At 54.6% G+C, this 24,294-nt stretch overlaps 11 protein-coding genes across 11 annotated transcripts; 6 read left to right on the top strand and 5 right to left on the bottom strand.

Moving 5' to 3' along the window:
• Positions 1 to 243: 243 nt before the first annotated feature.
• Positions 244 to 1,772, top strand: BO66DRAFT_473753 (uncharacterized protein; the record flags this gene model as incomplete). Its single annotated transcript, XM_025653082.1, has 4 exons — positions 244 to 700; positions 796 to 988; positions 1,091 to 1,229; positions 1,319 to 1,772. 4 exons carry the CDS (start codon positions 244 to 246, stop codon positions 1,682 to 1,684), a joined length of 1,155 nt encoding a protein of 384 aa, XP_025500903.1. The 3' UTR covers positions 1,685 to 1,772.
• Positions 1,773 to 2,097: 325 nt separating this feature from the next.
• Positions 2,098 to 2,734, bottom strand: BO66DRAFT_441518 (uncharacterized protein; the record flags this gene model as incomplete). The annotated part of the gene is made up of 2 exons (XM_025651344.1): positions 2,098 to 2,429; positions 2,500 to 2,734. The coding sequence occupies 2 exons, from the start codon at positions 2,732 to 2,734 to the stop codon at positions 2,098 to 2,100; spliced, it is 567 nt and encodes a 188-aa protein (XP_025500902.1).
• Positions 2,735 to 3,808: 1,074 nt separating this feature from the next.
• Positions 3,809 to 5,783, top strand: ugd2 (putative UDP-glucose dehydrogenase Ugd1; the record flags this gene model as incomplete). The annotated part of the gene is made up of 4 exons (XM_025653081.1): positions 3,809 to 4,131; positions 4,198 to 4,538; positions 4,598 to 4,735; positions 4,827 to 5,783. Exons 1-4 carry the CDS (start codon positions 3,903 to 3,905, stop codon positions 5,781 to 5,783), a joined length of 1,665 nt encoding a protein of 554 aa, XP_025500901.1. The 5' UTR covers positions 3,809 to 3,902.
• A 356-nt stretch (positions 5,784 to 6,139) lies between these two features.
• On the bottom strand, positions 6,140 to 7,763 carry BO66DRAFT_380120 (25S rRNA (adenine645-N1)-methyltransferase). The gene has a single exon (XM_025645889.1). The coding sequence runs from the start codon at positions 7,715 to 7,717 to the stop codon at positions 6,203 to 6,205; it is 1,515 nt and encodes a 504-aa protein (XP_025500900.1). The 5' UTR covers positions 7,718 to 7,763; the 3' UTR covers positions 6,140 to 6,202.
• A 769-nt stretch (positions 7,764 to 8,532) lies between these two features.
• BO66DRAFT_413872 (putative C6 finger domain protein) lies at positions 8,533 to 11,675 on the top strand (the record flags this gene model as incomplete). Its single annotated transcript, XM_025649444.1, has 3 exons — positions 8,533 to 8,707; positions 8,760 to 10,380; positions 10,442 to 11,675. The coding sequence occupies 3 exons, from the start codon at positions 8,533 to 8,535 to the stop codon at positions 11,673 to 11,675; spliced, it is 3,030 nt and encodes a 1,009-aa protein (XP_025500899.1).
• A 779-nt stretch (positions 11,676 to 12,454) lies between these two features.
• Positions 12,455 to 14,496, bottom strand: BO66DRAFT_380115 (MDR family MFS transporter). The gene is made up of 3 exons (XM_025645888.1): positions 14,441 to 14,496; positions 13,873 to 14,392; positions 12,455 to 13,825 (listed from the first exon to the last, which is right to left on the bottom strand). Exons 2-3 carry the CDS (start codon positions 14,200 to 14,202, stop codon positions 12,479 to 12,481), a joined length of 1,677 nt encoding a protein of 558 aa, XP_025500898.1. The 5' UTR covers positions 14,203 to 14,392; positions 14,441 to 14,496; the 3' UTR covers positions 12,455 to 12,478.
• Positions 14,497 to 14,574: 78 nt separating this feature from the next.
• Positions 14,575 to 15,459, top strand: BO66DRAFT_458564 (uncharacterized protein; the record flags this gene model as incomplete). Its single annotated transcript, XM_025652222.1, has 1 exon — positions 14,575 to 15,459. Exon 1 carries the CDS (start codon positions 14,770 to 14,772, stop codon positions 15,457 to 15,459), a length of 690 nt encoding a protein of 229 aa, XP_025500897.1. The 5' UTR covers positions 14,575 to 14,769.
• A 613-nt stretch (positions 15,460 to 16,072) lies between these two features.
• BO66DRAFT_329952 (uncharacterized protein) lies at positions 16,073 to 16,840 on the bottom strand (the record flags this gene model as incomplete). The annotated part of the gene is made up of 1 exon (XM_025644041.1): positions 16,073 to 16,840. One exon carries the CDS (start codon positions 16,838 to 16,840, stop codon positions 16,073 to 16,075), a length of 768 nt encoding a protein of 255 aa, XP_025500896.1.
• A 1,080-nt stretch (positions 16,841 to 17,920) lies between these two features.
• BO66DRAFT_329968 (Zn(II)2Cys6 transcription factor) lies at positions 17,921 to 20,698 on the bottom strand (the record flags this gene model as incomplete). Its single annotated transcript, XM_025644042.1, has 5 exons — positions 17,921 to 18,007; positions 18,061 to 19,016; positions 19,072 to 20,486; positions 20,549 to 20,575; positions 20,637 to 20,698. 5 exons carry the CDS (start codon positions 20,696 to 20,698, stop codon positions 17,921 to 17,923), a joined length of 2,547 nt encoding a protein of 848 aa, XP_025500895.1.
• A 910-nt stretch (positions 20,699 to 21,608) lies between these two features.
• Positions 21,609 to 23,067, top strand: BO66DRAFT_355628 (putative integral membrane protein). The gene is made up of 8 exons (XM_025644858.1): positions 21,609 to 21,802; positions 21,882 to 21,919; positions 21,993 to 22,016; positions 22,085 to 22,109; positions 22,164 to 22,331; positions 22,388 to 22,439; positions 22,501 to 22,660; positions 22,711 to 23,067. The coding sequence occupies exons 1-8, from the start codon at positions 21,710 to 21,712 to the stop codon at positions 22,892 to 22,894; spliced, it is 744 nt and encodes a 247-aa protein (XP_025500894.1). The 5' UTR covers positions 21,609 to 21,709; the 3' UTR covers positions 22,895 to 23,067.
• Positions 23,068 to 23,365: 298 nt separating this feature from the next.
• BO66DRAFT_413867 (presequence translocated-associated motor subunit PAM17) lies at positions 23,366 to 24,215 on the top strand (the record flags this gene model as incomplete). The annotated part of the gene is made up of 2 exons (XM_025649443.1): positions 23,366 to 23,941; positions 24,039 to 24,215. The coding sequence occupies 2 exons, from the start codon at positions 23,366 to 23,368 to the stop codon at positions 24,213 to 24,215; spliced, it is 753 nt and encodes a 250-aa protein (XP_025500893.1).
• Between the last annotated feature and the right edge of the window lie 79 nt (positions 24,216 to 24,294).

Below are 24,294 nucleotides of genomic sequence, written 5' to 3'. Positions count from 1 at the left end.
CGAGACAGCCAAACGGATGGAAAGTGTGAAAGAATTCGATTGTCTACTTGTCCTCAATGGTCTTTGTTCTCAACGTCTATAGAGAAAATGTCCGCCCTTTTAAATCATACGAAGCCGCCATCTGGCTGCTGCTCTTTTTCCTGTAGGTAGATACATTGGTCACTATTCATCATAACAATTGTCCGTCTCAATCATTGTTCGCAAACCAAGCTGTATTAGTTCTCTAGAGTCAAGTGGCCACCGATGCCAGCACAACGCCAAACCCAATCCCAGACAGGGGCAGCAAGTCGCCGCAGGTATCAGCTCCGCTCGAAAGGCCCAGTGAGCCGTGAGATCTTCCAAGTTTTAGAAGAACGCAAGCCAGCAAAAGTCTCCAAATCAAAGCCCAAGCCACAACGTTACAGCTTCAAGGTGGGGGTTCGACTACGTCTGGTCTCCAAACAAGCGGCGTTGGGTTTTATCAGTGGCAGCAGTGCCCCAGAGGCCCCGCAATCCTACCAGCGCAAGTCGCAAATTGAGAGTGAAGCAGACGCAGGCAGTCAAAATTGTGGCACCAACTTCGCTGTCGAGCAATTGATCTACCAGACCCTCCCGTGCAAGGAGGGTCCAATCGTTGTCAACGCCGAGGTCGATGTCCAAGAAGAGGTTCCCTTCGAGGCCATAGTTGATGCGAAGTTCTTGCCATCGGATGATGATCTTGGTACGCAGTCCTACACCCACGAAATCACAACGGCACTCGACGTTCATATGCCAATATGCCAATAACAAAACTAACCCATATCTCGTTCTGCCCAGAATTCCGACGCCGCTCAGCCCAATGGCAGATCCCACCTGTAGAGGACCCGGAGCGATCCCCTGGAAAGATCAAGCTGTCCGATTTCTTCAAGGCGGTCCGCAATGACCTGTACCGCGATCAAACCGACGCGGACATATTCTGGTTTATGCTGAAACTCCTCGAAGATTTCCCATCCGATCGAAATGGAGACGTGTACGTTCCACCCGGTCCCCCCCCCCTATCCCGAGGGTAGTGCTGTATCAAGCGCCCCTTATCCATCAACAAAAAGCTGACTCAAGAAACCACAAACTACAGCACCTTCCTAGGCGACTGCTACTTCCCTCTGTCGCGCGAGCATGCCCGTGCCAAGGAAGGCGCCTATTTCGCCTACTACATCACACGATGGAAATACGTCAACGAAGGACTCGAGACGCCGCCTCTCGCGATTTGCGTAGTAAGCTTTTTCCACCTCCTCCCCTCCTTCCCTCCCAACCATTAAATCCCCCATCAACCAAGCAGTAATCTTATTAAAAATCCTCCCAGTGTAACAACAAGCGCGGCCGAGAAGGCATCGCCCGCTACGAGATCCCCCCGCTCCTCCTCCAAGCCTGGATGAACACGAAGCTCGAAACCGGGGGCCTGGACGACCAGACCGCGTACGTCCTGAGCCAGCAGGGCTGGGACCTCCGGTTTGTCAAGGCCACCATGCCGGTCCACGAAGCGCAGCGGCTCGGAAGGTTTCCGCACTTCTCCGGGAAGGTCAGGGTGGAGCGGACGAAAGCGTACAATCTGCGGGATCCCGGGGAACGGAGGGAGGCGCTGCGGGCGCTGATGGGTTTGCTGCTTTATTTTCATGATCGTCCGGAGTTTGTGTATGCGAATACTCAGAGTGGTTATATTTTTGTTTGAGATTTTCGATGAAGCTGATTCTTGGAGGGAGGAGTTCTGCGGGATGGGGTCTGATCATGGGGGCTGTTTTGGTTTCGTTGAGGATGGATATAGATTGTGGGTTATGGTTGTATACCACATTTTGGGTATGAACGCGCAACGAATTGCATATCATGTATTGCAAGCTATCATGTAGCAGGCGTCGTAGCTGTGCGAGATGTTGTAGAGATTTTCTATTGATATTAAGAATGGAAGGCCATCATTGTTGGACCCCTCGAGATGCACCCTGCATAATTTCGAGGTGGGTTACACGAAGACACATTCGCAGAATACAGTTTATTGGCCGGAAAGAACAAGCAAATAACGAAGTCGCATATTCATAACTCATAACTCATAAGATACAACAATGGTGTTAAACCAACGAAGTCCACACTCTACCGCTGCACACCGGGGATAGCACCCGCAGCACTCTTGGTGCCAGCGGCCAGCGAAGAGCCCGCCGACTGGACGCCCGAGTACAGTCCCTGGCCGGCACTCTTGGAGCCCTCGACGACGGGGTCCGTGACACCTCCCAGCGGACCGCCATACGACCCATTCTCATCCTTCCCCTTCCGCTCGGCGCGATTGATGCCTTCCTTCGAGACGGCGTTGCCCACCGGCGACAGCAGCCCGTTCTCGCCCAGCTGGTTGCCCACGAGGTTGTGCACGTCGTCCTGGATCTGATCGACCTGCTTGACGCCCGTGACCTTGGTCTTGTTTAGGTTGTCTGCCATGATGGGCAAGGTTAATTGTGTTTCGACCGGCGTGATTGTAATAGAGAGGGATGGAGGACTTACCTTTCGTTACATACGAGGCCTTGTTATCCCCCTTGCCGAACCACTTGAGGTACTGGTCCTCCAGCCAGGGCATCCACTTCTCGTACTGGTCGTTGTAGACCTCCTGCACCCACTCGGCGTAGGTCTGCTTCTTGCGCTCTTCCTCCGGCAGGTTGTTGTAGATGTGGCGTTGTTGTTCTTCGGTGTGCCGGCGGGGCTGGCTGGGGCGGCCGAGGGCGTTGTTGACGGAGTCCATTTTGGGAATATGTGGGGTGGTTTGTATGTGGTGAGATAGGGACAGCAAAGTAGGGGTTGTGTGCTTGCGCTTGAGGATGAAGCTGTAAAGAGCTAGTGTTCTGAACTCGAACTTGTAAGGCGAGTAAGAAGTTTTATAGTTGGCAAACCACGGCTGACGCATGCCATGACGTCTGTGGATCTGGCGCAGATGAGCCCAAGCCGGCGCTGTCAATGCTCCATCCAACCGTATGACAGGGTCCAGGTTCTGGAAGCCGCGTGAGTGCAGATCGTCCTGATATCAATGTCATTGAGGATGGGAGATGAGGGCCGCGACCGGTGACGTCACATGGCTATGTGGCTCGTGCGCACAGCGCAACGGCTCTGGGGCATGTGACAGGGACATCCACCATTGTTCTGTTTGCTCTGTTTGTTGTTGTCAATTGAAGAAAAGTAGCTTGTGCTTGATGCATGGGTGCAGGCTGCTGCTGCCTGGGGAGGACTGATGGTGTTGGTCGCCAGCAAAAGTTAATGCATAAGGTAGATCTGTGGGTACGCCTCAAAGGCTCAGCCAAAACAATCACTAGCACTAGCCATTGGGCGACCATTGGACTCATGCAGGCAGGTCAACATGAGACAGATATTTAACAACCTCAGCATGTCGCCTCCTCGCTCTTCTCATCTCTTTAGCAATTGCATAGATTCCTCTTCCTTTTCGACTCGAAAATTCAAAGAGTGAGGCTGTCGATGGAAAACAAAAGTTGCATCGGCTGTTGACGCGACAGATGGGACCACCCATGCTGTTCCAATTGAGTTGCATATCAGACCTCCTTAGCGTCGCCTCAATGTGGATTCAAGCAGACCAAGGCTGCGAACACGTAGTCAAGCTCGACAAAACCACACCCAATAACATGTCCATATTTTTAGAATAATTGGTAGTTCGCTATGAGGTGGCCAGTTCAACGTTGCGACCAGACCGCCCTTTGATCGGGTCTCACACACACAACCCGCATATCGCCGGGGAGTGAGCGAGAGGGGTTCAAAGTCCGTCTGTTTTCCCTTTCCTTCTTTTTCTTCTTTGATTTTTCCTTCTGTGTATGCATCCTGTGCGATAGACGGGGAAGAGGGGCTTTGGTAAGTCGTCAACTGTGGGTTTGGGGCTTTTTAAAGGAGTATATCGTTGCAAAGCAATGCCGTTCTTTCCTCTGTTACTTGTTTTGGCGGGTCTGACTCTGTTCCTTTCGCGACGTCGGTACAAGGCCATCGAAGCCGCGAGTGGTGGGAGTCCTCGAAGTCCTCATGTCGTTGTCAAGGGCCACACGTACTCCGATAGTGTAGAGGGGATCGAGCTGCGACCGCTACCGAGTACGAAGATCGAGAACGTGCGTAGTGCATGTATCATTGGGGCGGGCCATGTGGGTGAGTACAAAGTAACATAGAGTCTTTTGTCCTGATGGGCTCAAAGAGCTTACGCATGTTCAAAAGGAGCATTGACTGCCATCATCCTGGCGTCGCAGAACCCTCACGTCCAATTCTGTGTGGTCGATCGAGATGCGAGTCTCATTGAGGCTTGGAAATCGGATCGTCCTCCTATCCCTGAGCCGGGGCTAGAGGATTTGCTCTTCGATGACCCTCCCGGGTTTGCGATGGAGGCATCCAGCCTCCCGGAAGAAGCGAAGGTGAATGATTTGAGCCAAAACAATGATGCTGAGAGAACGCAACGACAAAGGAAGTTGGCCAACCTCGCCTTTTCCACCAATATCCATGCGGGAGTGGTTTCCGCAGATCTAGTCTTTCTTTGTGTAGAATGTTCTCCAGATGCATCGGTGAGACCAACAGACGAACGTCACAAGAAATAGGACTAAGTACTGACAATGGACTGCAGTCGGAGACCAAAGAAGGAATCAACCTCGCGCCGCTTGAGGCCGCAATCCAAGCGATCGCCCAAGTATCGACCGGGCACAAGATCATCGTGCAGAGAAGCACAGCGCCGTGTGGCATCGTCCAGCGCATAAAAAAAGCTGTCAGTAAATAGACACCACACTGAAGCACTCCCCCAAACTGCTACCTAGTACGGAGACTGACACCCCCAATTTCACGATGACAATATATAGCTACGCAAAACCGCATCCCCAACAGCCACCTTCGACGTCCTGTCGAACCCGGACTTTCTGATCCCCGGCACGGCCATCCGCGACCTGCTCTACCCGCCTCGCGTGCTGATCGGCCACATCTTCTCCGAGGACATGTCCGTCGAGGCCATCACCGCGCTAAAGCGCCTCTACCTGCCCTGGGTCCCCGAGGACCGCCTGATCACCATGGACGCCTGGTCCGCGGAGCTGGGCAAGCTCGCGGCCAACGCCTGCCTCGCGCAGCAGATCAGCAACGTCCAGTCCCTGAGCGCGATCTGCGAGTCCACCAACGCCAACATCGCCCATATCACCCAGACACTGGGGCTGCCACCGCGCGTAGGGCTGGGGTTTGGGGGCGGTACAAACTTCCACGCGGAGATCCTGTGCTTGATCTATCTTGCAAGGGAGCTGGGCTTGCACCCCGTCGCTGAGTATTGGAGGGCGGTGCTCCAGATGAACGAGTTCTACCACAGCCGCACCGCGAAGCGGGTCACGGAGCGGTTCACGGGGGAGCTGAAGGACCACCGGGTGGCGATCTTGGGTTTCGCGGGGGGGAAGACTTGCGCGATTCGGGATCAGTCGTCTACGGCGGTAGGATTGGCGCGCGACTTGATGAGCATCGGGGTGCAAGTGACGGTCTTCGATCCTCGGATCCCGGGGGATCAGCTGCGGAGTGCGCTACGTCTCGCGGACGCATCCCTGGAAGCAGTCGCAATCGCTGACTCGGTCGATGCGGCTTGCCAGGGTTGCAGTGGGCTGATACTGCTTATGGAATATGATGAGTTCAGCCATGAGCAGGTGCGGTGGCAGGGCATTGCTGGGCAGATGCAGGGTCCGAAGGTGTTTCTGGATCTCTGTGGAGTGCTTGATCGGTTCAAGATGCAGCAGTGGGGGTTTGATATGCTCCATCTTGGGGTGAGGCAGAAGGACGCTCATTGATTATGATGATTTTGATGATGGGACGATGTACAGAACGAAGGATGGAGTACGACTGATCAGGGAATCTTTGGACTGGTGCTCTTTGCGTGTGGGTTCGTTATGCGGGAGTTGGAGAGCATGCTGGATAGTTTAATGATTGTAATACTTACTAGGGTTTCGCCGGTGGCTAGCTAAATACTTTTTATACACATACACAAGGTCAAGGCAGAAGTCACTGGGTGAGGTGTACAACGGCACTTTCAAAGCTCTTAATCGAGGCTCGGCGCTGATCCATGGACTTGACTACCACGGCTACGATGCTGAAGACTACACTTGTGTACTAGTACTAGTAGATGCATATATTACAGTGACAACTCGCTTGATCATGATTAAACTCAAGTACTTTTTTCTATACACTATTCAAGCACCTTATGCCAGGACTACCGGATCTTGTAGACGCATGGCTTAAGAACAGCCGCTTCTTCAGCAGCGGACATGCCCTTGTCGGATGAGCGGTCGATGAACCGCTTCTTGCCAGGGCCACCGGCACCAGCGCTGGGGGCGGCGGAGCCGGCATGTTTGCCCTTAGTGGGGGCGCCACCGGCCTTCACAAACTCCATCTTGACGAACATCTTGTTCGACTTATCGAGAGTCTCCTGCTTGAGAATGAAGCCCCGCGTCCGGAAGACCTCCACGAAGGCCGAGATATCCGTCTCATCATCGGTGTTGGCGGGACGAGCGTCCTCCGCATAGATCTCGTTTTCAGAAACATCCGAGTCCGCGTTGTCCGCCGACTGCTTCTTCTTGAGCTTCTTCTGCTCCGCCTTGCTGAGCGGCTTCTTGGCGCCGATCTGCGCCTTCTTGCGGGTAACCTTGCCGAATCGGCTCTTCACTTCGCTGACCCAGCATTCGCCCTTGCCGTCGCTGCGGAGCACCCGCCACGCTTCTTCCACGAACGACACCCAGTTGGTGCCCATCAGACTTAGACAGAAGACCGCCACGTCGACAGATCCATCCTCCAGGGGCAGATTGGAGATGTCGGCCTTGGTAATCGGGGAGTCCTTCGGGGCGTGCAGATCGTAGCTGAGTAGTTTGAGGTTCAGCTTCTTGGAAGACGGCAGCAGCGCGCGCGCGAGCTGAGCATCACCGCAGCCCAAGTCGGCCACGGTACACAGGCCGTTCGGTCGTCGGGGCAGCGGGGCAGCTGAGGGTCGTCCCTTGTTGTTATCCGGTTTGCCCCTCCGGGGCGCATGAGCGCTGCCACGGACGCGCATAGCCTTGATGTAGCCATCCACAGGGTTCGAGGGCCAGGACTCCTTGACCTGGCGCGCAAAACCGGCGTGGTACTCGTCGAACAGTTCGGGGTTCGAAGTGAAAAGCTCAAAGGCCTTGCTCGAGGGCGTGGTGTAGAGGGTCTCGTTTAGATGGCGGAATCGGGAGGAGATTAGCTTCTGTCGCATGGCCTGCTGCAGAGGGGTCAGGATGGCTTTCGTCTCCGGCGGCGCCACGGGCATCGATTCGGTGGTAGTGGCAGATTCCCTGGTGGCATCACCCTGCGGATGGTCCTGCTTCTCCTCCGTGTTCTTGTTCTTATTCTTGTTCTTCCTTTGTCTCTTGCTCTTGGGCTTCTCGCCCTCCTCGGCGGCGGCGGCGGCGTCGGTTGGTCGCGGTGCGTCCGCTTCGACGGTCTGGGGTTTGGCCTGATCCTGCTTCTTCTCGCCCTTCATCATGGCCTCCTTTTCAGCCTTCTTCCTGGCCCAGGGGGTGATCTTCTCCCCCTCAATGTGCCGGCGGAACATAGCGTCCACATTTCCCTTGGTGACATTATCCTCCCGCTTGCGCTTTCGGTCTTTGGGGTTCGGCTTGGATGATTTGTCATTTGTCTTTTCAGGAGCAGGCTCACTCTGCTGCTTGAGAGCAGAGTTCTCGAGCGACCAACCCGGTACAGCGAACATGCTTGCGATAGGTTGCCTTTGGAAAATGGTTGATTATTGTTCTGCCCGGCCGTGCATCTCTAAAATTTTCTGGCAAAAAAAGGCGGAGACGATCAGTCCTCGGGGTGTTCTGCCGCCCGTCTCGAGGGCGGTGAGTGCTGTGTTTGTCTTGTTTGTTTTGTCGCTTCCATCAGGCTTTCGCGAAGTGTCTCGGGCACTACGGTGATTTGTCTTTTTACTCGTGGCGCTAATTGCTTGTGAGTTTAGAGTTTGATGCATATACACGTCTTAGACCATCTGTCAGATCTAGATGGAGTAGTTGTGGGCTGGTGTCAGGATCTTGGAGACTGGAGACTGCTACCAAGGAAGTGCCTCGGATCGATCAGATTGTGGATATTGTCTAGACTTTCTACCGAGCAGGTCAGTGATCAGGCCATATGCCTGGAGAAAAATCCAAGTAAAAACCTTAGATACGATAAGTAGGACCCATTGCCCCAGTTGCTCAGATCATCTGTCATAATTCCACCGTGAGCAATCTTTCTGCCCATGTAGCAGCTCTTGGGGTGACAGAAGCAAAGCACGGCATGACTGAGTATACCTGAGGCATCGATCCCGACCCGTCACATATTTCCAGGCCAATCAGAATTTCACCTCTTTGACGACCTCCACCGCGGTCTCCAAATCAACCCCATTCAAGCTTGATGCTACAGAAGTCGTGCGACGAATTCCATTCGGAAGTAGAAGTGCGCGTTGTCTGTGTCAAGTCAGGTCGGTCTCCTCTCTGCTGGCGATGATTATGGAATTGGTCTCGCTTTCGACTCTGCATTGCCATCGCCATGGAAAGCACCAACCGTGCCCGGCAGTCTCCGCCAGATCTGTCTATCAGTGGGCCAGGCACAGCGCAGGGTCCTGACGTCGCAGACGCCGCCCAACTGGACCCTGTGGAGGCGGGATCGAACAATGCAACATCACAAAGAGTTCCCAAAAAGCGTACCAAAACAGGATGTTTAAGTGAGTGCAACTGGCCGTAAATCACGTCCCATGCATTAACATCGCTAAATAGCTTGCCGCAAACGTCGCATCAAGTGCGGCGAAGAAAAGCCGACATGCAATAATTGCGTAAAATCAAAACGCGACTGTCAAGGCTACGGGCCCCGCCTGATCTTCAAGAACCCATTGGGCATCTCAGGTCCCGGGTTTGGCCAGCAGCCGGCCTTCAGCGTGCAGACACAGTCAGCACCAGTCCCAAGTGAGCACTCGGTGTCTCAGCAAAGAAAGGACAGACCAGATCAGCCTGCTATAGCTCCAAAGCTGTCTTTGCCACCCGATGCAGAGACCCGGAATCCAACCGCTACCTTCTCACTGAACGAGGCTCCTGGGATTAGCAGGACTCCTCCTCAGCCAGCAGTCTCAGGCCAGGTCCACCTTCCTTCGAGTTCGGAGAACTCGTCCGAAAGCTATACACCACCGGACACCCTCGCGTTCCTTGATCACCAAAGACGGCAGCTGTCGACTGATCTGGGGGCGGGCTACTCATGGTCGGATGCTGTCTCATATTCTCAAGGAGGCCCTTGGCTGCCGAATACCGCACCGTCTGGTGTAAATTTACTGCAAGACCAAGTTAGAACAGCTTCGTCTGCACATGTGCCTCTCTCGCAGTCATCAACATCGCCGTATGGAGATTTTATGGAAGATGACGGTGAGGATGAATACTACAGTGGTGAATCAGAGGAGGAACGGGAAGACCAGATCTCCGTGCAGAACTACAACCAGCTTAGCCTTATTATGGCATCTGCCAATCGCGACGAGCGGCAGCTGCGTTCTTTCACTACATATTTGAATGAGCCAAATGTACTCGGCTCGTACATCCCCACATACGGCTCATCACCCTTGAACAATCCGAAGACGGCCCGAATCTTCTTGCATTTCATCCATTCCACCGGACCATCGCTATCTGTCTTCGAGCGTCATCCGATCGACCCATCCACCATGCTTGGCGCCCCCGTACCAACCGCCCAGCAGGGCCTATGGACATATACCCTCCCTCTTAAGGCTCTCGAGAGTCAAGTTTTGCTGCAAGCTATCCTCGCCTTGAGCAGCTTACATATCTCCTTCCTCCAACAAGCACCCCCAACGGTTTCGTTGAAGCATTATCACTACGCTCTGAGAAGAGTCGGTGTGGCTGTCGGGCTTCCCACGCGCCGCAAGCAGATCACCACCCTGGCTGCTACCCTGCTTCTAGGATATTACGAGGTGATGGGTGCTGATCACTCGAAATGGAACAGCCACGTGGCAGGGTCGGCGCAACTGGTGCGTGAGATTGATTTTGCTGGCATGACTCGTGGGCTCCGCGCCCAGCGACGGAGAGTATGGGCTCAGCGACAGCAAATGCAGCCGCCGGTCATGGCACTCACAGACAGCTACCTTTTTGGAGATCCCACGTCGGACGACGACCCTTTCGCAGAGAAGGAAAGTAGCATCAACGAGCAGTTCATCGGGACTCTACTTGGAAGAGCCGCAAACTACGACGAATTCGGGCAGATTAACGATGAGAATGGGAACCCTCGTCAGTACAAGCACTTCACACGGAAAGATATCGAGAACTATCGGATCCAGTGTGACCTGTACTGGTGGTACTGCAAGCAAGATGTCATGCAAAGTATCATCAGCGGTTGCCCTTTGTTGTAAGTCATAAGAACCCCCCCCCCTCACTTATCTCGAGCTACGACACTAACCGCAACCCAGCATGCCATACTCCCAATGGGGTCAATGCCCTCCCCGCGCGGGTATGGGCCGGCTGGACGCTATCTACGGGTCTGCAGACCACCTGTGGCTACTTCTAGGTCGCTTGGCAGAATTCGGCTATCGTGACAGGAAACGAAAACTGAGAACGGCTAAGACTACAGGCATGGAGTGGCGCCCGGATGCCAATCTGGGCAAATTTATGGCCCGGTTCTCCAGAGGACCACCCGGACCACCAGGCCGAGGACCACCTCCTGCTGGTGGCCCGGGGGGTCCTGCACGACCATCTCCACGCGGTGCAGCAGATATGCGCCGTGGTGGTCCACCCACCGGCCCCGGCCCAAACGCCCCGCCCATGTACGGCATGGCACCGTCCAGCGGCCCACGCCGCGCCCCCGCCGTGTTCCTCAACACCCGGGAATCCCAGCACCACCACCATCAGCCTCTCGAAGAGGAAGAAGAGGATACCTCGTACCATGACGCCGAGAAGGAATGGGAGAGTATGGTGGCGGCGTTCGACGCATTCCTCCCGGCCCTAGGATCATACTTTATGCCTTTACCCGCGGACTCGGTGCCGCCGATCTCGACCCCGTTCGGCTCCGCCCTGCAGTACCGGACGCACACGATCGCCACGACCTGGTGCTTCTACTACACGGGGCGGATCCTCTTGCACCGGCTACACCCCTGCATGCCGCCGGCGATGATGGTCGCCGCGGGCGTGGCCGCCGCCACCACGGCGGAATACGCGCAGATCATCGGCCGCATCGCCGCGGGCGTCTACTACCCGCAGTCCTTCCACCTCGAGGCCGGCAGCCTGAGCCCGACGCTGGGCTCGTGCTTGATCGAGATCACGGTGCCGCTGTTCTTTGCGGGAGTCCAGTACACAGACCCCGCGCAGCGCGAGTGGCTGGTCACCGAGCTGCTGGACCTCAACCGGCTGAGCGGCTGGCGCACCTCGGACGCGATCGCGCGCGGCTGCGAGAATGCGTGGGTCGTCGCCGCCGCGCAGGGCCGCGGGCCGCCGTACACCCGTCGCGATAGGACTCTCAACAAGCCGGTGTCCATGTGGACCCCGCCCCCGGAGGAGGAAAGCGGCGGCGGTGGCGGCGGTGGCCCGTACAACAGCTCCGAACGCCGGTTCGTCACGGTCAGCAAGCGGCCGAACGCGAATTGGGCGATGGGCATCCTGAGTCTCGAGGATGATATCCTGAACTTGGATATCAATGATCGGACGTGATCCGTTTGTTGTCGTGCTTGCTGATAGGACTCAGCGAAGCTAAAGGTGATGTGGACGGACCTGTTCAGATGGATAGTTCCTCCATCCCGAATCTTTATCGGCGATCCACCATAGGAAGACCCACTGGGCAGTTTCTCTCTGATCGCAGATCAAATCACCTGGAAGTACTGTACTGTGTCAAAGTATCTTAGATGCTCTCCCTCGCCGAATCTAAGAGGGGTGTCTCTCCGCCTCCGGGTTTCTATGGCCATCCCTCGCTATGACTGGGGTTCACACAATGGATCAACGCCTTCCGGCCTCTGTGAATTTGCCATTGCGAGTGCCTTTCTTCGCCCTCCCCTACGGCATAGTAGAGGGAACGCAATCGATGATCTCAGATTGGCTTTCTAGAATCCCTCGAAAGCCTTCTTCATAATGCGAATACTGAATATCACCTTCTAATTCCCTGGCACTTGCCTTGTGCATGTGTTTTGTATTCCATCTATACAGGGGGTTCTAGATGCGATTGCTTGTGCTTGGCTTGTCCTACTGAACAAGACCGAATGTGGGCAATGGAGGTAGGGGGAGATTGGTCTAACTGTGATGCTGCGTAACATACAATCTGACCCGGGAATATACCGTACGAGCTTGACCAAGCACGGGAAATCTTTGAGTAACACCACTTAAATGTCATTACTTCCTCTCGGGATTCCAGTAGATTCTCGTTAGTATACAATCATTAAACGATATATATAATTCTAGATATCAAAAATACACATCTGGAACCAAAATCTATATCACAGAACCACACCCACAAAACCGAATCACCTAGCCTCCACATCCGCATCCGCATTCGCTGCATTCGCAGCAACAGCCTTCGGTTTCGGCGGCTTGACACTCCTCCACCGGACGCCCAGCGAGAGCAGAAAGGCCAGAGCGGCAGAGCTCGCAGCAACGTAGAAGGTGGTGGTGAGCGCGTGGTTGTAGGCATGCAGCACGCCGGGCAGATCACTGTAGGGAATCACGCTGCGCACTTCCGCAGATCCGGCACTGACAATGCGCTCGACTTCCGCGGCGGGCAGCCCGAGATCCCCCAGACCCGTGACCAGCTTGTTGTCGAAGAGGGCCTCGGCGATGGCGAGGTTGACGGCGGCACCGAAGAACTGGAAGCACTGGAGCAGGGAGGTGCCGACGGGGATGTCGGCGGGATCGAGGACGGTCTGCGTGGCGACGTAGGGCATGGACAGGGTCATGCCGGCGCCGAGGCCCTGGAGGACCTGGAAGGGGATCCAGTGCTCGTGCGGGGTGGTGAGGGTGAAGGTCGAGAAGAGGCCCGTGGCGATGCTCATCAGCGCCGTGCCGAGCAGCAGGTAGGGGTTCGGGTACCCCAGGTACTTGAGGGAGGCGCCCGTGAGCGTGGCGGAGAGCACGTCCGACAGCGCCAGGGGCAGATACATCAGGCCCGACTTGGTCGGGGAGGCGCCCTTGATGACTTGGAACCATTCGGGAAGATAGTAGATCGAGATGTAGACGGCGCCCATGGCGCAGAATTCCCCGAGGCAGCAGAAAAGCATGGTGCGTTCGGTCATCAGGCGCGGGGGGATCATGGCCCCGTCGCCCTTGTAGACCTGCCAGCAGGCAAAGACCAGGCCGAGCCCTGCGCCGCCGACGAAGAGTCCGATGATGGTGGCGCTCTTCCACGCGTAGGAGGTTCCACCCCACTGGAGGGCCATGAGTATCATAATTATGGACGGAGCGAAGAGCAAAGCACCGATCAGATCCAAGCTCTTCAGTCGATGCAGGACAGGAGAAGTTGTAGAGGGGTCACGCGGGGGCGGCTTGAAGGAGAAGACCAGGGCCACGATCGTGATGGCACCAATGGGTAGGTTGATCCAGAAACACCACCGCCATGTCGCGTGCTGCGTGAAGGCACCGCCTAGGATAGGTCCGATGATGGTTGCGATGCCGAAGGTCGACTGGAGAATTCCCACGTAGAAGGGGCGCTTGGCAAGCGGGAGAGCTGCCGCGACGATGCAAAAGGCTCCCGTGAAGCATCCGGCTGCCCCAGCTCCGGCGATCGCGCGCCCGACAATGAGCATTGGACTGTTCACAGCCAGGGCACACAGCAGTGAACCAAGCTCAAACACGGCCAAACACCCAAGGAACATCCCCTGCGCCGGTCAGTGGGGCTCTTCCATTGGGCGTTCAGTGGACTTACCTTCATGGGAAAGCTTGCAAACAGCTTGCCGGCAATGGGCTGCAGAGCGCATATGGCGAAGGAGTATGCACTTCCATACCAGCCTATGTCCCCGGTGCTGTTGAACTGGGATGTGATGCGGGGGATGGCAGTTGCAATGATCGACGAGTCCAACGACATGAGGAAGATGGCGAGACCAAGGCCAAGGATGACCAGAGCCAACGGTAGGCCGGTCAGCTCAAAGTCGGGAGCCTGAGTGGTATCGTCCTCCGGGGAGGCATTGATCTTGACAGCAGACGCGCTGTTGGTCTCGGACCGGGGTGCGTCTTCCGGAAGGCGTTTCTCAGCCATTCCTGCTAGGGGCAAGTTCAATGCGGACGCGTTTGATGATGAAAAAAGCCATCTTGAGACTGCGGAAGAGAATCATCATATAGAGAGGGCAGGAGGGATGCCAAGCCGAGAATTCTGGACATAAGTCATGAATCAACATGGCTCATCATGGCTCAACCCGTTTTGAACCAACGGTGCAGTAACTTTGACCCTGTAAAGATCAGTGTCAAATAACTAAAAAGTAGGGTTGTTGACGGACATTTCTCAATACTCACCGGACATATCAACAGATCTCCGACGCTAAGAGGAGAAGCCGGGAATCTGTATGGGTGATATTGTTGCAGGGTGGAGTCGGAGAAGATGGGAGATGAGATGCAGAAGGAGAGTGGGCGGGTGGAGCGAGCAGCGCACGGCCCACCGGAATTGACTCCTGGCATCCATCATCATCTCAATTCAATCCTCCTCCTCCTAACCCAAGAACCACCATCGCAACAATGACCTTATGACCTGACATAAACCCCACCATCCCACCCCAAACTCCAATCTCCATCTACACAGCACAGCACAGCACAGCACAGCACAGCAAAGATGCCAACCACCAAGATCTCCCCGCGCCTCCTCCCGACGCTCTTCGCCTCGCTCGCCCGCACGCCCACCTGGACCCTCCGCCGCACCCTCCAAAGCGACAACCCCCTCGACCTCCACGGCGACCTCCACGGCGAAGCCTCCTTCCAACCCCTCCTAGCCTCTACACCCACCGAAGACCCCCATCCCCAACCCCAACCCCAGACCCAAACCCTCTACACCGAATCCGGCTCCCTCCCCGCAACCCTCGGCCCAAACCTCCGCTGGACGAAGTCCTACATCTGGCGCCTCAGCCCAGAAGGCCGGATCAGCGTGTGGTTCGTCAAGGTCACCAAGGACGCAGCCACGCATCCCGAGGCCGATTACCTGTTCCATGAGGTGGAGTTTGAGGTGGCGGTTGACGGTGCGGATGCTGCTGCCGCCGCCGGTGTTGGCGGCAGCAGCAGCAGCAGCAGCAACAACAACGAGGCATACGTAACGCCTCCTACACCACCCAAACCACCGTCCGAGGCAGAGGCGACGGTGGTTGTCACGGCCAGGGGCAATCATCTCTGCATCAAGGATATGTATCGCACGGCCTATGCGTTCCGGGTGCGGGCGGAGAGTGGGGAGGTGGTTAGCTGGGCGAGTCGGCATGTGGTCAAGGGGCCGAGGAAGGATCAGGATATTGTGAATTTGTATTCGGTGGGGTAGGGGTAGGGGTGAGGTTTACGATGGGTTGGAGAATTGTGGGGTTCGAGTGGGGGAGGGGGGAGAGAGGAGGGGTAGAGAGGATAGAGGATAGAGGATACAGGATAGAAAGGGCAAATCTGCTTTGGAACTCGGTTTTGTAGAATGGGTCTGGGTTCAGGCTTCCTTTTGGGTGGCATTTATGGGTACGGTAGCTGTGAGTCGTGCTTCATTGCTGAGGGTGGTCGTGATGGGGTTTGCCTCGGTTTGAGAGGCATTTATATGACGGGTTGTCTCCGCGGCTTCGAGCAGCCTCAATCGGTTTAGCTTTGCTCGTTCACGGCGGCCTTGATACTCTTCTCGTGCCTAGACAGTGCTAAATCCGGAAGATAGGAGGGGATGTCAGATATTAGGGGAAACATCATCTCCCTCTTACCGGTCTGAGCTGTTTACCTCCCTGACCGTCTACGGCACTAAAGGTCCTGCTCATCCTCAAGCGAAGATATATTGTCCGGATCTGAAATACACGCTAAATCCCAGCAGCCCTCTTCTCCCCTGCGAAATCTTGGACGGTTGCTCGACTTCCCTCGTCACAAGCACAGCTCCCCAGAAAACATGCAGCAGCATCCCCTCGCTTCTAGTCCCAGATCCCGATCCGAGGGATCTTAGGGCGAACAGCCTTGACGAACTCCCACTGACACTCATCGAACTTGGCATGGCCTCTGAGAAGAACATACGCCGCCGCAGCCGCCTTGATGGAGCAGAAGCGCAGCTGGCTCTCACCGGCCCCCGGCCCATCACGGATGCTCTCGATCTGCGGAACCAGATACGCGTTGCTCAAGGCACGGCAGATATCCCCCTTCAGCGACGTCCGGAGGTTGGTGATGCGGATGCACCGGGTGTATCCCTTCTCGTAGATCAACTTCTCCATGTCCGCGCTGATGGGGTAGCTGGGGGTGGGGATCGGCGCGACCTGGGCCGGCCCGGACTTCAGCTGGAGGACGCCCTTGGAGGAGTGCAGAAAGCCCACTGCATCGGCCTGGTGCACGAAGGTGACGAAGGCGGTCTTGGACCCGGTGATGGTGCGGGTGTCGAGCAGGCGGGCGGAGAGGATCTCGCCGGGGATCAGGGGCAGGATCTGCGAGAGCCCGGCCCCGGACGGCAGGCTGTCGACCTTGATGGCGCGGTACACGTTGTGCTCGAAGTCGGCGGGGATGTAGCGCAGGCCGAAATGGAACACCCAGAGCTTCGAGTGCGACTCCCTGTTGAAGGTGTTGGACAGGTTGACCCGTGCGCGGCGCTCCTCTTCCGAGTCCTTGAAGACGGTGGCTCCATTCAGGGCCCAGTTGATCTTTCCGTCCCACGGAACGAGCTGCGATGCGGTGGTGGCGGCGGTGGCGGTCATGGTGACGGGAGCAGCAGAAGGACGTGTCTGTAGAGACACACAGGCATGTTAGCTTGTGGCACACTGGAGATGTAGCTGCTGAGCTGCGCAGCATGGAAACACGCACCAAGTGAGCCGGGGCTGGAGTGACTGTGAGCTCGCGGTCAACATGAGTTTCGAGAGCAGAGCTCAGGTGGTTGACTCTCTTGGGCCGAATCACCTGTGAGCAAGGCAACGGCACAAGGCTGGGGACATGGATGTCGTCCAGCCGACTGTCAAGGATACAGGTATCATGCTCGTGTTGTGGCCGCTCGAACGTGGCCTGCAAATCCGGGTGCGGCGGGTCCATCCTTTGAATGGAGGAGTGAATGACGCCCCGCTCACTGTGAGCTGAGGCTGGGAAGCGATTAACTGCCGAGCATGAAACTGCCAATGACAAAAGACGATGTAGAAGTAAACAGAGAACGATCACCATAGAGAGTAGAAGCGCTAGCACCAACTCGCTATACCCTTTCGGGCTGCAATAGAAGTAGAGCTGTTTGGTGCAGCCTTCCATTTTGAGCGATTCTTTGGAACAAGAGCCCTGAGCGAGTGCAGTGTTGTGCTTCCAGTGCGGTGAGCGGTGCAGTTGCTTCTTGTTTGAGAGATAGCACAGTTCAGTGAACAAGTGATTGGTGACCAGATCGGTTACCAAGAAGGCTTTTATATTATAATTAAAAAGCCCAGATATACGTGTTTAGTTACTTGAAGAGAGATTCGCATTAAAGGGACGAGAGAGCTTTGGGTGACGTTGGGGTAAGCCCAAACAGAGCAAAAAAATAGATTACTGGCATACAAGAACGCTGGAAATGATACTGATGAAGGTGAGACTCCTTCATACTCGGAACTTGAAACTATAGAGGTACAACCCTAATCGGCTACATGTATGTACCAAGAGAATTTCAACGCGAGACCAGTGGTCCACCAAAGGTGCATAGTCAATTTCATGCATAACCTCAAAAAGATAGAGAAGATGAACAGTAGTGCTCGTAGAGTGTACGTCCAAAGCATGAGGAGTACTTTGCTGAACCTTACATAATAACCAGGACAGAGTCAGATCGATCATCCGAGAAATTCTCCTTCAGCCAGCGCAATCCACGGAAGGCCCTCGTCCCAGCAGCGCTGCATTAACTTACGCGCATTCTGGATCTATAGATGTAAGAGTTAGTGCATCATCTCGGCACAACGTCCGGTTAGCTCACCTGTTTCATTCCAGTTCTTTCCATCATTTTGAACCGCTCCTGAATATCTGCCCTGGTATGAGGGTCCGTGGTCTCACACCCAGCGGTGAACAGAGGGAACAACGCGCCCACTTCGGCAGAGGCGCCGTGTCTGATCTCGACCATTGCCTTCAGGAGCTCGTCCGAGGCATGTTTGACCGGCTCAGAGAGAGGCGATGTGTCAAGCACACGACGATGGAGATGTAAAAGTCCGGCATATCGAAACGCCCTGTCGATAGCAAGGCTGTCCATGTTACCGAGATGGAAATGGGTGCCGTTGGCATGGGCGTGTGTTTCCAACAGCTCAATGTCCGCCAGAAGTGCTTCGCCGGCAACGACTGCAGCAGGAGAAGGTTTCCAGTCTGGGTTCAAGATGCCCGACTCATCGAACCGTTCATTGTCACACTGGTGAGTCAGTCTCCCGACTTGCGCGAGAAACTGGCCTGTCCTCGGTGTGAACCCGGTGAAACAGTCGATGTGAAACTCGTCATACTCCCCGACACCACTGCAAGCGCTGAGAACGGATGCATAATCCAGCGAGGGCGGTTCGCTATGACGACATGACAATGTTCCAACAATGTCAAGGTAACTCAACCAGCGAGTCAGGAACGCACCCACAAGGTTTCCCGGGTAAGCCATCTGCTCCTTCCGAGCGAAAAACAAGTCTCGTGCAAGTTTGAGGTGGCTCTGCCATGGGATTGGGACTTCAAAAGTACTGGGCGAGACAATCTTCAACGACAGGAGCATTATAGCAGCAGCAAGGTGGTTATCGGTGACCTTTTCGTGAGGGTCCTCCAGGGCTAGGCGTAGAGTTGGGAAGACATTGCTCACCCAATGCGCAATCCGATTTGCCGGCTCCGGGTGCTCGAGGTATCTAGCCCGATGGCTAGCTGAGTATGCCAGCGTCAAATTAAGCAGATTCGAGTCACTAATCGCCACTTTTGGTGGAGTCAGACGAGAGACTTGAATAGTTCAGACAAGTCAAAGACTTACTTGTCGGCAGTACGGATATGAATGGATTATCGTCACAATCATGCGGAACCAGCATCTTGGCCGTATGATTTAGAAAATGATGAAAGTACATCAGATTGATTGGTGTTTTGACCAGCGATGGTGGCAGCGGAGACAAATAGCGTGGGATGTTGATCGGTACAGGCGAAGCATAATACATGTATTTGCTGCAATCGAAGGTGTCGTTTTCCACGCCTTCCAAGTTGCCGCCTCGAGGGGTGGACCCTGGGGGAGTAATTCTCTGTGCATTGATCAAGTCAAGAGCATAGTTGATGTCAATGGCAGAATGATCATCATTCCTATTCAAATCCAGATCAGGACGACCGCGATCCAAGCCGTAGTTGTCTGTAACGCTTGTGAGATAGGCTTGCCATTTTTTCTCGGCGCTTGAGGCATCCGTTGCGACCATACTTTGACTCGGGGTGTCGGGATATTGATGCAGGCGCGTGCTTGAGCCAGGCATCTGCGCGCCATTGAAATTGCGGTCCGAGGCTATTGGACGGTTCATGATCTTGGTGAGGTAGCTCTCCGAGCGAACGGATGGCTGTGCCTCTAGGGATTGGGCTCCTTCGCTCGCGTCCAATGACGGCATGGCGGATTCTTCTGCGTATGGTGAGTCTGAGCAGCCCAGGCCTGATGTCTCTTGAACGTAGTTGTCATAAGTGGTTTTTGCGTTGGCCGCGGAAAAATAGCTGTTGAACTCAATGCCATGATCGGACATCCGATTATTTGTGGGTGTCGCATGATGTGATTCGGAGGTGTGCCGGAGAAACGAAACCGGGCGCGATAGAGCCGTGACAGGCGAGAAACTCAAGGTGGCCCAAGAACCTATACTGGAATTCGTGTCCACAGGAGAGGGATGAGAGACGATGGTTTCCAGGGATGTTGGAGCGGAGGCAGAAAAGACGGTCGCGGTGCTGGTTTGGGGCAGGTCTGGCCATGGAGATATCCCATCCTGTCGGGGTGACAGAGCCCTCATGCTGTCTACAGAGTTCTTGCCATTTGTACGGTTGGAGCTATAAAGAGTCTGGCCAAAGATTGGAGATTCATGGATATCATGTAGCCCTCTAGAATAAGCTGCCGGAGTCCCTATCGCCATCTCTTCGGAAAGCTCGACATCCCATTGCAATTCCTCTGTGGCTGGAAATTGTGCTGTGTTCTCGGACTCTGGAGATGTGGCTTTGTGTGAGTGCGAGGACGACAAATTGTCGGACTGATAGGTATTCGCCGGTGATAGTGAGAACGAGCCATAGGTTCCTGAAGGACTGCTCGAATGCGATATCGGAGAGTCTACCGATGACTTTCTTCTGGTTCTTCCTCCCCAGTTCAGTCTGATGCGGTAGTCACACAATTCATTCTGGCGCTGGCAATTGAGACACGACGGTTTTTCCTCACCACTGTAAAAGCGATCAGCTTACGATAGCACTTTGTGAACTAAGTGAGAGAAGGTAACACAAACCACTTCACTTTGCGTGCTTTACAAGGCCTGGAAACATGCACGATTAGTCAAATCCAGCAGTGGAAAAGATCGCATTGGAGACCCTCACCAGCAGCCCTTGCGCGACCTTCGTTTCGGCTCGGGGGCCCCGGGCCTTCTCGGTCGAGGCATTGAGGTTCAGATCCGATCTGGCTGAGGGAATATTTCCAGCAAAAGAAATCCACGACCAGGGGAGCTAATGGCCGGGATCTTGAAATAGCTTCGGATCGATCTGCACAATAAGATCGCCATGCAGACAACGTAGTCGAAAAACACTTTCTTCTTGCTAGAGTCCGGAGATGAGTCCCAATGGGGGTGTTTCTGGTGCGTTGATGTAGGGTGTTTGACCCAGGATGCTAAGAAACGATAATCAAGAAGACACCCACACCCGCTCTTCGTCATCGAGGTGTGGGACGAACTAGCTGCGGATTTGTTCTAGAAGCGATGCTTTGGTATTCTTCTGTCTATAGATCGAGATGCGTAGGGCTAGAATGCTCGTGACGGTATGGAGGGGACCGGAGAAGCAGGAGAGAGAAAAGAGGAGGTGAATGAGTGAACTCAATGAATGGGGATTGTTGCAGTCAAGCCTAGCCTTGGTTAGTACGGGGGAGTTGACTAGGAAGGGGACTCATTCGTTATCCATCACCAAAGTATACCTTAGGTTAGTGTATATCCACCCGGAGTACGTAGACCAGTCAATGAGCCAGATAACCTGCCGATAACCACAGTCATCGGCTTTCTCCGTCAATCAGAGAAGGGCAGATAAGACTGGCTGGAATTCCACTGTTAGGCTATCTTAGTCTATTCAGTGACAATTGTTCCGGGAGGTTTCTCCGAGCAGGCAGCGCCACAACTTACTAGGTAGGTAGTTACCTTAGTCCGTAGTTATGTCAGTCGGTCAGTCCGTCGGGTGAGAATCCCACTAGCCTGCTTTAGGTTGTGCTGGCCCGGGAAACCCGGGGAAGCAGCTGAGCCTGAGTCTGGAGCTGTGATATCATCATACCTTACTGTCTGAGTGGATTACTGAGTATCATTCCACTCCCTGTCAACTCCCTGTCAATCATATCAACCTACATCTTTTTCTGATTTACTCTAGAGCATATCTCCTAACTCAAATTTTCGATCTTCTAGACCCTTGGCATTATGGGTTCCTCAGCCGTCGCTGAATCGCTTCAAAGAAAGCATCCTTTACAACGTATGGCCAGCCCTTCCAGAGGGTTCTCAGCTCTGGTCCATGTATGTCTAAACTTCCATCTCCATTTCTTTCAGTACCGTTCCATGGACTGTCTCACTAACCACCTCCGCCACTGTTAAGCTTCTGGGTCTCACTAGCTTTATATGGTCTTTCAAGTAGTATGTGCTTACTGATCCTGAGCTGTGCGCCTGAGGTCAGTCTGGTTCAGCTGCTAACCAATCAATCTCTTAGTATGCACGATAACCCCAATCACGCGTTAGTCTTTCCCCGGATCCATGGCCTCGGGAGCCGAGTATGTTGATGCTTATCTTTGTGACTGATAGGAACGAAGCATATGGCTGGCATTTTCAAGTACGTGGTTGCTAGCTCCAGTCGTCATCGGTTTCTGACTTCTCTCCTTATCAGTACCTCACCGTGCTAGGCCTCTCCCTGTCTCTTGTCACTATGGCCTGTGGGCTTATCGCAGATGTGACACTATCACCCCGCCTTTTTCTCGTCAAGAACCTCCTCTCGATGTGCTGTACGCCATTGGAGGTGCTGATTAGTATTTTATACTGGGGTCTTCGCTTGGTCAGTGTTCGACCCTGTCGCCCCTGCTCTTCGTGTCTCTAATATACTGCTTTCAGATTGACAAGCGTCTTGTCGTTCCTGACTGGGCTATCATTCCCTTGAATGTTGGTGAGTCTCAAGGATCGTACAGCACAGACTCCCGTTATCATTAACAACCCTGGAAATTCAGACATAAGCTTCCATGCCGCCCCGTCAGTGATCCTTCTAATAGATCTCCTACTTTTGTCACCGCCATGGACCATTACTATTCTTCCCTCATTGGGGTTATCCAGCACTATTGCGATAGGGTATTGGTTTTGGATCGAAAGGTGCTTTTCATACAACGGAATGTATGTAATCTCGCAGTCTCGGAGCCGAATCCCTCCACTCATGTCTCCAGATATCCTTATCCGATTTTTGAGGTGGCGGGTCTCGAAGGTCGTATTGGGATCTTTGCTATTAGCGCAGTGGTAATGGCGCTGAGCACTGGCACCCTGAAGTGGTTGTACGGACGTGTCAACGGCTTTGGAACGAGCAAGCCCCAGTCTCGCCCGGGTGCCATCCAGCAGAACGGCCACTTCTAGCGCACTTGCTCATTTACCAGAATTGGGTGGCACATGGTAGGGGTAGGATTAGACACTATTGTCTTGGAAAGAGGACGGTATAGACTTGTAGTACAGCGTTGGTGAAGCTGTCTAGAGTATGAGCTGTGATTTGGCATTATCTCATAGACATAATTATAGAATTTTTGGACCTGAACAAATCAAGCCAATCTGGAGATATAGTAGCCAGTGTCTTATATTCTCAGACCATAGCCGGCGTAGTAAAGTGAAAGAACCTCAGGTTGGAGTGTATGAAACCTCATCTCATAACCTCAGTCGTACCCATTACGCATTCTCTTTCTGCGTAGCCGACTCGAGGCAGTGACCTCATGCAGCCGCCGCTTATCTAATCCGCGCATCTTTCTCCGCCGAACCTGATCCAACTCGTCTACCTATCATCGACAACCAGCTTTGTCTTCTTCCTCACCATCCCCTCGACCCTCATCGACAACCATGCACAGCACCTCAATCTGCGGGATGCGCATCGCCGTCCTCGGCGGAAGCTTCTCCACCTCAACCTTGAGACCATTCGCACATGCCAACAGCAACCTCACGAGACAATTGTATCATGCGATCCCATCGGCCCGCACGGCCAGCACAGCGACGGCCAACAATGCCGCACGCACGCTGAAGACCTCGGCTGCTCGCCCGCAGAAGCCCGTTCCCTCGCTCTGTTCCGGTCCAGCTCTCCGCCGGGCCAAGTCCAACGCCGCCGCCTCGCCTGCCCCCTCCGGGCAGCAGCTCGTGCGGCTGGACTGGGACTCGTTCTTCAAGCTCCGTGCCAGCCGGCGTCGCTACACGCTAGCCTCGTCAGTCGTGACCTCGGCTTTCACCACGGTCTTGGGGATGCAGGTCCTCTCGTCGCAGGATCTGGAGTCCCTGGGCGCGCAGGTGATGGGCCTGGATCCGTTTGTGGTGCTGGGTATGGCGACTGCCGCGTGCGGTGCGGCGGGCTGGCTCCTTGGTCCTTTCGTGGGGAACTCGGTCTGGAGCTTGATCTACCGGAGATACAAGCCTTCCCTTCTACAGGTGAGCTTAGCCCTCGCTTTCTCACAACACTCCCCATGTTGTGACAGCCGCGCGAAATGATGAGGAAGATACTAATGATGGCAATCTCGAATCACAGAAAGAAAAGCAATTCTACGATCGCATCCGCCGATTTCGCGTCGACCCTTCGTCCAACTCCATCGCCAACCCTGTCCCCGACTACTACGGTGAAAAGATCGGCAGTGTCCAGGGCTACCGACAATGGCTGAAGGATCAGAGAGCGTACAACCGCAAGAGACGCCACTTCATCGCCTGAATGTTTATGAGGTATAGGTTTCTCTACTTTGCATACCGGGGCTACCTTTCCATGATTGGGCATTGTGTTGTTTTATTTG

Source organism: Aspergillus aculeatinus (assembly GCF_003184765.1).
Source record: "Aspergillus aculeatinus CBS 121060 unplaced genomic scaffold BO66scaffold_45, whole genome shotgun sequence".
Lineage (NCBI taxonomy): Eukaryota > Fungi > Ascomycota > Eurotiomycetes > Eurotiales > Aspergillaceae > Aspergillus > Aspergillus aculeatinus.
Note: the sequence above shows the minus strand (reverse complement) of the source record. Positions and strands in the feature narration are given on the sequence as shown.

What these genes read in the sequence shown, in the direction of transcription:
- BO66DRAFT_380120 (XM_025645889.1), bottom strand. Translation starts at nt 7,717, where the DNA reads ATGTTCGCTGTACCGGGTTGGTCGCTCGAGAACTCTGCTCTCAAGCAG.
- BO66DRAFT_355628 (XM_025644858.1), top strand. Translation starts at nt 21,710, where the DNA reads ATGGGTTCCTCAGCCGTCGCTGAATCGCTTCAAAGAAAGCATCCTTTA. An exon ending in TTTATATGGTCTTTCAAGTA is followed by an intron (nt 21,920 to 21,992) that starts GTATGTGCTTAC and finishes TCAATCTCTTAG; the next exon opens with TATGCACGATAACCCCAATC. An exon ending in AAGCATATGGCTGGCATTTT is followed by an intron (nt 22,110 to 22,163) that starts CAAGTACGTGGT and finishes TTCTCTCCTTAT; the next exon opens with CAGTACCTCACCGTGCTAGG.
- BO66DRAFT_380115 (XM_025645888.1), bottom strand. Translation starts at nt 14,202, where the DNA reads ATGGCTGAGAAACGCCTTCCGGAAGACGCACCCCGGTCCGAGACCAAC. An exon ending in TTGCAAGCTTTCCCATGAAG is followed by an intron (nt 13,826 to 13,872) that starts GTAAGTCCACTG and finishes TGACCGGCGCAG; the next exon opens with GGGATGTTCCTTGGGTGTTT.